The sequence below is a fragment of the Telopea speciosissima genome, chromosome 4, assembly GCF_018873765.1.
Source record: "Telopea speciosissima isolate NSW1024214 ecotype Mountain lineage chromosome 4, Tspe_v1, whole genome shotgun sequence".
NCBI classification, from domain to species: domain Eukaryota; kingdom Viridiplantae; phylum Streptophyta; class Magnoliopsida; order Proteales; family Proteaceae; genus Telopea; species Telopea speciosissima.
The window spans coordinates 33,813,386-33,825,070 of record NC_057919.1 but is presented as its reverse complement, the minus strand read 5'-3'; the positions used below and the strand labels follow the sequence as shown (position 1 = coordinate 33,825,070).

Below are 11,685 nucleotides of genomic sequence, written 5' to 3'. Positions count from 1 at the left end.
TCTTTAGCTCAAATTGGTAGAGCACTTGGAACATGAGCATGTTCCAAGGGGATGGTGGTTCGAATCCACCGAGGCCCTTTTTATTCAATTGTTCATAGTTAGTCAGTTATGACACTAATCCACACAAGAACCCAAATTTTTAATCGCATCTTTGAAATTTGACATATTTTTATAATTACTTTGGTTATGTTAATGAGATATTTTAATTTTATGCTAAGGTTGGTAAGAGAAAAGGATTTTACAAGTATTTTTTGGTATAATTTAGAAGGAAATGGCATTATTGTAATTACTATCAAATTTGGAAGAACAGGTTTTACCAAACGACATTTTTGTATGCATTTATTGTATAAAACACACACATAACAAAACAAAGTTAAAATAGTTTTACAGACAAAATTCAAGTAGAATCCAACTGACAGACTTAGGATAACCAAACAGTTTTTCATACAGATTCAGGATGAATCCAACTGACAGACTCAGGTTAATCAAACAATTTTACAGATGGATTCAGGATGATTCCAACTGACAGACTCAGGGAAACCAAACTTTTTTTTTTTTCTCAACTACAAATCCACATGAACCAGATTCGGACGAGTTAGATCCAAAATCAGAATTTGACTCGTCAGACACCTTCAACCAAACACGCCCTATTTATATGTGGAATTTCATTATGCTTCAGGAGCACAATGCAACCCAAACAGGAAGCTAACCCCCTCTTAAACACACACTGGCTGGCAAACCACAAGGTTTTATTGAGACTGTTTGGCTTATCTGATTAGAACCAACCTTAGGGTGAAATAACTGACCTGATATGATGGCATAATGAATTAGATTAGGAAAAATATGGAGTTGCAGAAGTTACTCCTCTCCTATACTCTGTTTTCTTGCAAGTAAGTTACTGTTATGAATTCATCACTTCTGGTATGAATTCTGTCCTGATGTTGTATATTGAGTTCTTTCATGTTAGAAGGTCTGTATTTTTCTGGGTTTTGGTATGGTGAGTGCATTCAAATGTGTTATGGATTCATGGATTTTGTATAGGAGAAGTTACTCCTCTCCTATACTCTGTATTTTTCTGGGTTTTGTATCTTTCTTCTCAGCACTAAAGATCTTCCTGGCTTATACTGATTGAATACTACTTGATGGGTCTTTAGCTCAAATTGGTAGAGCACTTGGAACATGAGCATGCTCCAAGGGGATGGTGGTTCGAATCCACCAAGGCCCTTTTTATTCAAATGTTCATAGTATAGTCAGTCATGGCACTAATCCACACAAGAACCCAATTTTAATTGCACCTTTGAAATTTGAAATATTTTTATAATTACTTTGGTTATGTTAATGAGATATTTTAAATTTATGCTAAGGTTGGTAAGAGAGAAAATGATTTTGCAAGTATTTTTTGGTATAATTTAGAAGGAAATGGCCTTATTGTAATTAATATCAACTTTGGAAGAACAGGTTTTACCAAAAGCCATTTTCGTTCTGAAAACGTTCTTGAGACCGTTACCAAACGTCTATTTTCATACACAGAACGGCGTTCCAGACCAGAAACGCCAAAGAACGTTTCTGGTCAAGAACGCCCGTTCTTTACTCAGACCGTTACCAAACGTAGTCTAAGTCTCCAAGCAATACATCCCTCTTTTTTTTCTGGTACAATTCAATTATGTAGCTGCAACCAATTCTACAGGAGGATCTCTTCAATGAAAAGAAGCATCCACAGGGTATTTTGAGGCTTCTTCAATCAGCAACTATGAAATCTTCTATTGAATTAATAAATCCCAGAGGTAGTTTGGAACCTTGGTTGATCCCAGATTTGCAGGGAATTGAAATAAAACCAGAATAGAAACAAAGAAGAAAATACAAAATAGAGAAGATGGATAGACAGAAGAAGGGGTATAAGGATGGGTCTCTCACCCACGGCCTGTCACAGCCATTAATCGCTTTAACCAAGCTCATTCTTTTCTCCAACTCGACTTGGTTGTTTCAGTCCTTTTTTCTTTATTTATAAACTTCAAATTGATTACAGCATTATAGTATTTTCCTAATTAAAAACAATTACAAAGCAAACCCAATTCCAACTAATTAGCTAACAAACAAAGAGACCTAAAATAGAAACTATTGGACTGCTAACAAACCCCTTGGCAAGAAACATAATTCCCTAAATAAGATGATTGCTAGCTGTCATAACCCAAAGGCTTCTCCACGCAATGGCCATGGGCCCCACCAAAATCTGAAGAATGTTTTCTCTTAGACAGGCTGTACGATGGCTGATTAGCCAGAATTAGATTCTGGATATCTCTCTTCAAATAAGGTTGGTAGATATGGCCAATCACTTACCAAAAAGAAAGCTGGTCGATCACTATTATGTTGGCAGAATATTGGCTTGACATGCTGGACAATAAGGGGGATGAACCTGGACAGGTTCTTGTTCATTCCTTATGATATGCTCTCAAAATTAGGAATCTGGTCTGCTGGAACGTGCTTTCCATCGAACCAACCAAGAACCAGGCCACATCATCAAACCAGGATGCCTCCGACAGCAGTTGAATCCCACAACTACACTCGGCTGGCTTTGGGGCCTTGTTCCTGCAGCTACACATGGACCTGTGATGTACATCAACATTCCCCCTTTCTTATACAAACATTGCATCCATCATCTACCATGACATAATAAATGGGTCGACAACAATGCCAACAATAACACCTTGCTCAACACTTTTCGTAGAACAAAAACTCCCATATTATTTTTTTTTTTCGGTGGGGGGGGGTGAATGGGGAAGCAGACACCCCAAAGTCAGCTCCCACAGAAATAAATTTCAATTTTCAATCTCTTTTTTTTTTCACTGTACTTGCAAAAGACAGCCAAAAGAAAAGAGGAATGAGAGCAGCTTTTGAAATGCAAAATCAGATTATTCTAAAAACAAGTTTTCTCAAGTAACTTCCAACTACTTCAGAAGTCGGTTAACCTTTTGGGATTTGTGTGTGGTTTGTGTGATTACACTTTCATCAAAAAAAAAAAAAAAAAACTACTTGACCAGAAATTCCACTATATTCCCCCACTACAAGTACTACAGTTTTAAAAACTGAAAGAGTCAGTCAAAACATTTAAGGGGAAAAATGAATATTGTTCCAAATCTTTGTAATGAAGGAAACTAGAGAAGACTACTAAATGACATGCTGCTTGGGGTCCACCCTTTTCTGAAGTAACTTCCAAACTACTTGACGAGAAATTCCATCATATTCCCCCACTACAAGTATTAAGTTTTAAAAACTGAAAGAGTTATACTGTCAAAACATTTAAGGGGGAAAATGAATATTGTTCCTGTAAAAATAAAGAGACTAATAAACCAGTGATAGAAGCAAGAGAGAGAAGAAGATAAAGGAACTTTGCAACAAGAAAGGAAGCAAAGCCGGTGAGTCTATATAAGCTCACCCTATGACCATATAAATATAGAAAGAGTACAACTTGTAATAAGAGTCTAAAACAGACTCAAAGAAGGAAACAAAGATGGCTCCAGCTTGGACCAATAAAAAACACAACTTTACATAAATCGGAAGGCTCTTTAACACTCCCCCTCAAGTTGGAGTATACATATATTAAAGACGGCTCCAGCTTGGACCAATAAGAGTATATATTAAAAGCAGCACCCGTCTTGAATAGTAGTTGTAGAGGCCAGTGAGCATGGAGAGAGGGACAAGCATCATGTAGGTAGTAATATCAACTCAAACACACAAATCATCAGCAACACTAGTAGAAAATAACCGTCATGTCGAACAAATCCAATCACCAACGAACAAAATAGGTGCTAGTGAACACTAACCTCAATCCACAATATCAAGACACTTCTCAAAAAAGGCCGATAGTAAGTAGTAATCTTCTCAAAGACCAAAAAAAATGCAACATCCAACAGCTACATCATAAGCAGCAGGTAGTAGGTAGTAATTTGCTCAAACATAGGCAAATATTGAGCCCCAAACAGAGGTCTCAGATAAAAACTCCAATGATAGATAGGCAGTATACGTTACTGCGGACTAGATAGGCAATATAGGTTACTATGGACCAAGGAGGCAGTATAGGTTATTGCGGACCAGATAGTCAGTATAGGTTACTGCAAATCAAATAGGCAATATAGGTTACTGCGGACCAGACAACATCAGGTTGTTGTAGATCAAATAAATATGAATTTTGTTTAATACCAATTTCACAGATAAAATTGTTGTTGAGGACACGAACAAATAAATAATAATAATCTTCAGATAACAATAGTCTTAAGCTGACGACTTGAGCCGATAAGAGAATAATAATCTTCAATCTCCCCCTCACGTGTAGTATTACACGTGTACAATTAATGATCACCAATTATCAAGCATCTCAAAGGATGAGCATCACAAAAAATCCAATAATTAAGAGTAGCGCTGCAACAAGATCCCAATAATCTCCAATGCACCCCTTCATGGAAGAAATAATCTTCATGCAAATAAGATTCCAATGAATAATTTCAGTCTCCCCTCACAATAGCAAATAATTGTCATGCAAGTGCCAATCTTCAAAATTTAGAAATCCCAAATGATGCAGTTGAGGGCCCACCAAAGCAATAATATGGAAAATATATAAGTCCAATGCAATTTCATAAATTCTGATTATACTAATGGGAGCACCGAAGTAAATATACCAAATAATGTAATCCAGGGTTCCAAAACCTAGATTGGATCGCTTATGTGCTCACCCAATCAACAAGACTTCAAGTATTAAAAGGACAATGCCGGTTTGGTAAATAACCAGAATTTCCAAGGAACTATTGGTAAAGAAAAATGAAGGAATGGCAATATCATAAATAACTCGAAGTTAAAGGATAAACTTGGAAGAGTATAAAAAATGTGGACATAAAGGGATAAAAGGAGTTGTCAGGGGTAAAATTGAAAATCAACAATATTTTAGAAGATAAAGGCAACACAAAAAAACCCGAAGAAGAAACCATCAGAAACGTAAAACAGAACCAGCAGAAACGAAAAACTGAAGACTTACGGTAACATCAGCCCCTCACCCAAGGCTGCAAACCAAGGATGGATTTATAGTTAAGATCGCAATCTCCAACCCTTTTAAGGACATCCGGCATCAAGCCTTGCAACCAACTAGGAAATCTGCAACTATATCTGCAACCAAGGTTTGACAGCAAACAGGGACCAGATTTGGTTTCCGAGAAGTATCACACAGTAAGGGGAATTTTAGAAGGTAGGGTTCTGGAGTTTTGGGTCACCCAAAGAGGACGAACCAACACCTACCAGGAAATCTGCAACTATATCTGCAACCAAGGTTTGACAGCAAACAGGGACCAGATTTGGTTCCGAGAAGTATCACACAGTAAGGGGAATTTTAGAAGGTAGGGTTCTGGAGTTTTGGGTCACCCGAAGAGGATGAACCAACACCTACAATATCAGCCTGATCTGAGAAGATTTGGGTGACTTCTATTAATTTCTCTCCAACCCAGAAATACCAACAATCGACTTGGAAGATCACACAATAGCAACAAATAGACACTTCTCCACCTCCCACGATAAGAACCCCAACATCAAACCCAAGTTGACATGAGTTAGTGACGCAACCAATAAAATCTCCGTAACCAATAGACGCCATCAACAGAGGCGATGCATAAAGGAAGGGTCGGCTTCAGCAAATTGTGACCAGAAAACCCAAGTCCAACAAACTAATTTCAGTAAAACCAGCAAACAATAGCAGGTATTTGAATCGATCACAGCTTTTTTTTTTCGCCTACAAGAAAGAATATTTATCTTCAAAGACCCCCGATGAACACGAGAAATAAGCAGTAGCAACTAAGATATCAAACAAGATTTTTTTTTCTTTAAAGACTTGCTGAGACTTTTTTTATTCTTCTTTTTCTTCATCGCTCTGATACCATGTAACAATATAGAGACTAATAAACCAGCGACAAAAGCAAGAGAGAGAAGAAGATAAAGGAACTCTGCAACAAGGAAGCAGAGCCGGTGAGTCTATGAGCTCACCTTATGACCATATAAATATAGAAAGAGTACAACTTGTAGTAGAAGTCTAAAACAGACTCAAAGAAGGAAACAAAGAATCCTAGACTATCTAGAACTATTAAACAGAAACACAACTTTACATAAATCGGTACTCTTTAACAGTTCCAAATCTTTGTAATGAAGGAAACTAGAGAAGAATACCAAATGACATGCTGCTTGGAATCCACCTTTTCCCTATGCATGTGTATTGAGCCTGCATTCAAGAGGGGGGGGGGGGGGGAGAGAGAAGTCTGTAACAGCAGAGTGCTGGTGAAGATACAAATAACCTCTTCACAAAGTAGGGTATAGGAAGGAGCAAAGTAAGCATTGCTGTGCAAATTCGTACTTCTATCCGAACATAAAATCTTGGCTTGTGATATTTGTTGTTTATCTTCTTAACTGACTCTCAATTGAAGCTCTTTCCGTTAATTAAATGAAGATATTATTCATTGAAAGGTAATAATTTAAGCATATAACTCAATTTATTGGCATGACTTGCATATCACAATAATCTTACCAATTCCATAGTATCATTGCCACATCCTCCTAGTGTCAGTTAAGTTTCAAAACACCAGAATTAGAGAACATCCCCAGAAGGGCCAACATCATCTTTCAGGTAAACATATCTGATGCAATGCATTGTACCTCTCATACTAGATTAATATTGAGAATTAAAATGTTTCGAAGGAACCAAAATCAACATATTTCTTCGCCATCCACTGAACAGTAAAAGAAGGAGAACTTAGTCACACCATTCAAACTCCTAGAAAAAATAAGTTTAAATTAACACCTTTTTGTGAACAGTAACGTTGGTATGCAGTTAACCAAAGTCTTGCATATTAAGGAAAAGAAAATCAAGGAGGAAGCAAATTAATGTCAGCAGGCTAACCACCTAGGAAGGCACAAAAGGTTTGCAGGAATTACAAGATAGAAGATCTTTCATTACATTATGATAAAATTGTATGTAATGACCAAGGTAAGCCACCCCAAATATACAAACAGAGAACCATAATAAAAGAAAGGTCATAATCCGGTGGAATCAAGGTTCTAAATTGTGGTGCCAAAGCCAGTTTCGACCAGCCAGGAAACTTAGATTTTTCCCAAGTTTTGCCAGAAACCAGGTTGAAACCTGGTATTTTCTGGGCAAAACTCGACATGTCATGTGCTGTCAAAACTGGTCGAAACTACCAAAACTGGTCAAAATTGGTCGAAACTTGGTATTTTTCAGTCGAAACTGATCAAAAAACACCAAAATATGGTTGAAACCTCACTTGTACCAAGTTTCGTCTTAGTTTCTTGGGAAACCAAGATATCTCGGTCGAAACCACTGGTTTTGACTGAGTCCTTGAACCATGGGTGGAAGTCCACCTTTTGCAGTGTCCTAGGAGGGATGGGCTAGAGTCAGTCCTAACCTTGAAAAATTTTCCACATGAAGTGGCTGCCCTCAAACTCTGAACCTGCGCCTTTAAGCTGATAGCCAAAGCGTTAACGAACTTAAATTAAAATAACATAATCAAACCAAATAATTGGCAAGAGAGACAGGAAAAAACAATCCAAGTGGTGATTTTATTGAATACTGCATTTGGATTATATATTTGCATCAATGACAAATTTAAAATTGTAATAGGTTGGTTCTTCCACAAGAATGTCCTCCACAGGCAACTACAAAAATTACTATTGGTTCACATGTGAGACATCAAAGAAACATATATAAAAGAATAGCCTACCCCATACACGCAAATAAGCAACTGTACAAGGAATGACAAAACCAGAGGTAAAGAACTCCGTACTTGTAGATTTCACCTCATTGGCTCTGTGGTGATTCGTCTACAGCACCATTGTTACTTTGTGGTGCTTCCAAGTCTTCATCATTTTCAAACATCTGCTTCCTAAGTATATCATGCAAACGGCCAAAAAGCTGCTTCTTTACTGATTCAAAAGCCATGTCCAACCTCTCCAGCTGCTCAAGAGCATTCTTGTTGTATATAAACAAACCATAGAAAAGTTCAAAGCTATCCCCACAAGTATTGTCCCTCAAATTCAAGAGTGTCTCATAACCTTTAGTGTTAATGGGTGTAAAATCCAAGTCAATCTTCCCCAAAGTCCTTCCTATAAAATGGGTGATGAACTGGGTACCTGCTGCATGCCTATCATGCTCTGCACAAGACATCTCCACCAAGCGACAGCCCTCTTGTGCAAAAATGTTGAGGAAATTATTGCACCGATGGACCCTTGATTCCTCATTCCCAATCCGCACTTTGTCATACACAAAAGGTAGACCTCCCCAGCCATTTTTACCACTTTCAGGCCCAAACATTGGATGGGTACAAAGTATATCAAATTCAGGCGGTAAGATCTGGAGGAACAAGTTCCTAGGCATCTCCTTCACAGAAAGCACATCGACAAAGAGGGTACTTCGTTTCAACCGCTGCAAGGGCAGTGACTTGAGGACAGATTCCGTGGAGAGTATGGAAGTGCAAAGGAGAATGACTTCGGGGTGCTCTTCACAGAGGTCGTTAGGGTCAGAGTAGAAGGAGACCCCTAACTTGGTGGCAATATCAGAGTAGTTGGATCGGGAATGCACCAAGACAGTGTGGCCTTGCTGAACTAGAGTTTTGGCCAGGAACTGGCCAAAATTGCCAAAACCGACAATGGCAATCCTGAGTTTGATGCTCTGCTCAAAGCGTTCATATATCTGGGTCTCATAATCATAGGGTTGAGCAGCATCTATCGCTCTGATGCAGAGGCTCCGACGCCAATTAGATTGATTCCTCGTACTATAGACTGAAAGTGAAAGCGAAGGTCGCCGGAAGCAGTACGAAATTGGATGAAGCTCATGAGGTATAGCTGCTCTGGTTTTTGATGGTTGCAGGCAAGACAATGTGAGCATCTTGTGTGGCCCCTGTAAAGTACAAAGAAAAGGAGTGAATTGCAAGGAACCCAGCTCACAATGAGTAGTTTCTTCCAGACTCCAAAACCCGCTCAAATCTAAACATAAGTTAATCGTTTCAGAAAAAATAGTCAAAAAGCATTAACGCTTGAATCACAACAAATAATTCATAACATTTCAAAAGATGAACAGTCAAAACAAAACAAAATGAAATTTCAAAGAACAAATAAGAAACAGAAACCACATAAGCATTTCAGGGAACTGATTTAGAATAAAACAATACGAAATTTCGGAGAATTGCAAGGACTGGAATAGGAAAGGGTTTCTAACAAGTTCATTTTTCTATGAAATCAATGTTTAGATAGGAGAAAAAAAAAAAACCAATGAGATTCCAATGGTGGAGGTAAAACCCACCCGTTGTAGCGAAGAAAATTTAGTTGCGGAAGGTTTTGCGCAGCGGCGAACTCCGCGCTCCTCCTTCCGTGGTGGGTTGGCGTTTGCGATGGCGAAGCAGCGGGGAGGGTAAGCTTGAGGTTCTTGCACAACACAGTCCCTTGTGATTTGTAGCAAATGCCCATTATGATTCGAAATATATATATATACTAGTAAACATGCACGTGTGGGACAAAAATGTGTGTGTGTGTGTGTGAGAGAGAGAGAGAGAGAGATGGGGAGAGGGAAATAGCAACTGGTCAATATTTGTGCATCCTGGCAGTTATTCAACAAGGCCTACTAAAATATATATATGTTGAATCATGAATTAGCCTGATTCAATGTCCATATTTACTTTGATAAAGTCTTCTGCTAGCTATCCATATTTACTTTGGACAATAGAGAGAAAGCTTACAAGCAGCATATTAACAAGGACTATAGTACAGATTGAGGTGGAGTTTATGGTTTTAGTTGCAACAATGGATGGAATCCTATTAACGAGGTAGCTATCCACTTTTACTTTGTAAGGACAATAGGGAGAAAGCTTACAAGCAGCATATTAACAAGGACTATTTGGGAGTACAGATTGAGGTGGAGTTTATGGTTTTAGTTGCAAGAATGGATGGAAGCCTATTAATGAGCATTGTCCGTTGCCGTTGTAAATTGTTTATCAGTTGACTGTTAGGAGTTCTAGCTGAGTTTGTCCTTACAGCCCTTGGATCGTTCTAAATCTAGATTCCTAGCCAGATTAACCAAAAGGAAGCCATCACTTTCACTTCAATTACTAAATCTACTAAAAAAAACCCATAAATAGTGGATCTGTAGCTACAGTTCAAGCAACGACTAACTGTTTAGGGGAAAAAATTAATCAATCGTGAAATGCTAGAAGGTGGGCCTTGGTGCAACAATAAGGTTGCTCTATTGTGATCAAGTGGTCACAAGTTCAAGTTGTGAAAGCAGGGATAAGGCTGCGTACATTATGACCATCCCCAGACCCGTAGTGGCAGGAGCCTCGTGCACTGAGTATGCCTTTTTGATAATAAATCATGAATGCTAATCCTTCTTCATTGGCCATGGATTTCTCCAACAAACAATGAAGACAGGTGTGACCTGTGTGAGACAAAGGAATAGAGAGAGGAAGAGACCGCAAGAGGGAGAGACTTGGGTGAGGCAATGGATCTCTCTCTCTCTCTCTTACGTGGTGTACTTGGTTTCTAGAGAAATCTAAAACAGGGAAGACAAAGATATCATTTTTACACTAAGAAATACCTAAAATGACCCATTGAAGATGCTTGTGATTGTTGGAAAAAGGAATTGTAGAGGTGCACTATTCTTCCTCTCCTCTCCTCCTCTCCCATTCTTTTTAAAGTATGTTTGAGTTATCTGTTCAGTTAAAAAATTATTTGATCACATCTGTCCAGCTTTTCTCCAGAATTTGATAACATGTTTTTATTCTTTTTCTTTTAATATAAAAAATTCAAAGAATTAAGTTTTAACTGGCCCGGATGGCAATTGAGGTTTGTAATTAACATGCTATAAAGGATAATAAACTACACCAATATTGTTTTTTGCATGAACTTTCCATTTTCTTAACTGTCTAACAATGATATTCTACAATTTAGAAATAACAACCAACGCAAGAAAACAGCAAAAAAAAGTTTTTTATGATTTACCATCAGAACTTGCAGCCTTAACAGTTATTAGCTTCAACTTCGCAAAAGAAATGATTGATAATGATACAAGATGTAAGAAGGAAGTAATCAATTCATTTGTGTTAAATGTTTCAGGGGACACTCCAACCTTTGAAATTACCAATATCATCCTCCAGATGGTACAATTTAGGTGCCAAGCTTTAATCAACAATAGTAGCTTTATCCCCATTAACATATAGCTACAATGGCTAGATAAAAAGACAGCAAAAGTCCCCAAAAACTGGGTATAGTTGCTTGAAAACAAAATGGTAACCATGTCTTTCACCTTACTTACAATGATATGAAGAATCAAAAAGGTGCGACGTGCGGTGGAGAAGAGGATAGCCAGGGTACAGATGTTGTTCCAAAGACCCCTTAATGGCTTCAATTGATTTGGGACAGTTGGATTGTGTACTCTTCTACCTCTGAGCTGGAACAGACAGTTTATATGGGAGAAACAAACAGTCAGTTTATATGGAAAAAACAATGAAAATATGCTCAGATCTGTCTTGTGACTTCTCCAACAATGCAGCATTATTGGAAGTAAGTCTAATGCTTTCTATTATGCTTTTATAGACCTATACCTAGTGTTCTGTCATATTGAATTAAAGCAACTTGATAGGTTGACCATGG

At 38.0% G+C, this 11,685-nt stretch overlaps 1 protein-coding gene across 1 annotated transcript; it reads right to left on the bottom strand.

Moving 5' to 3' along the window:
- Positions 1 to 7,629: 7,629 nt before the first annotated feature.
- LOC122660366 (arogenate dehydrogenase 2, chloroplastic-like) lies at positions 7,630 to 9,020 on the bottom strand. Its single transcript, XM_043855640.1, has one exon. The coding sequence runs from the start codon at positions 8,927 to 8,929 to the stop codon at positions 7,844 to 7,846; it is 1,086 nt and encodes a 361-aa protein (XP_043711575.1). The 5' UTR covers positions 8,930 to 9,020; the 3' UTR covers positions 7,630 to 7,843.
- Positions 9,021 to 11,685: the final 2,665 nt, after the last annotated feature.

Bases quoted from the DNA above. Each gene is read 5' to 3' on its own strand.
- LOC122660366 (XM_043855640.1), bottom strand. From the start codon at position 8,929: ATGCTCACATTGTCTTGCCTGCAACCATCAAAAACCAGAGCAGCTATA.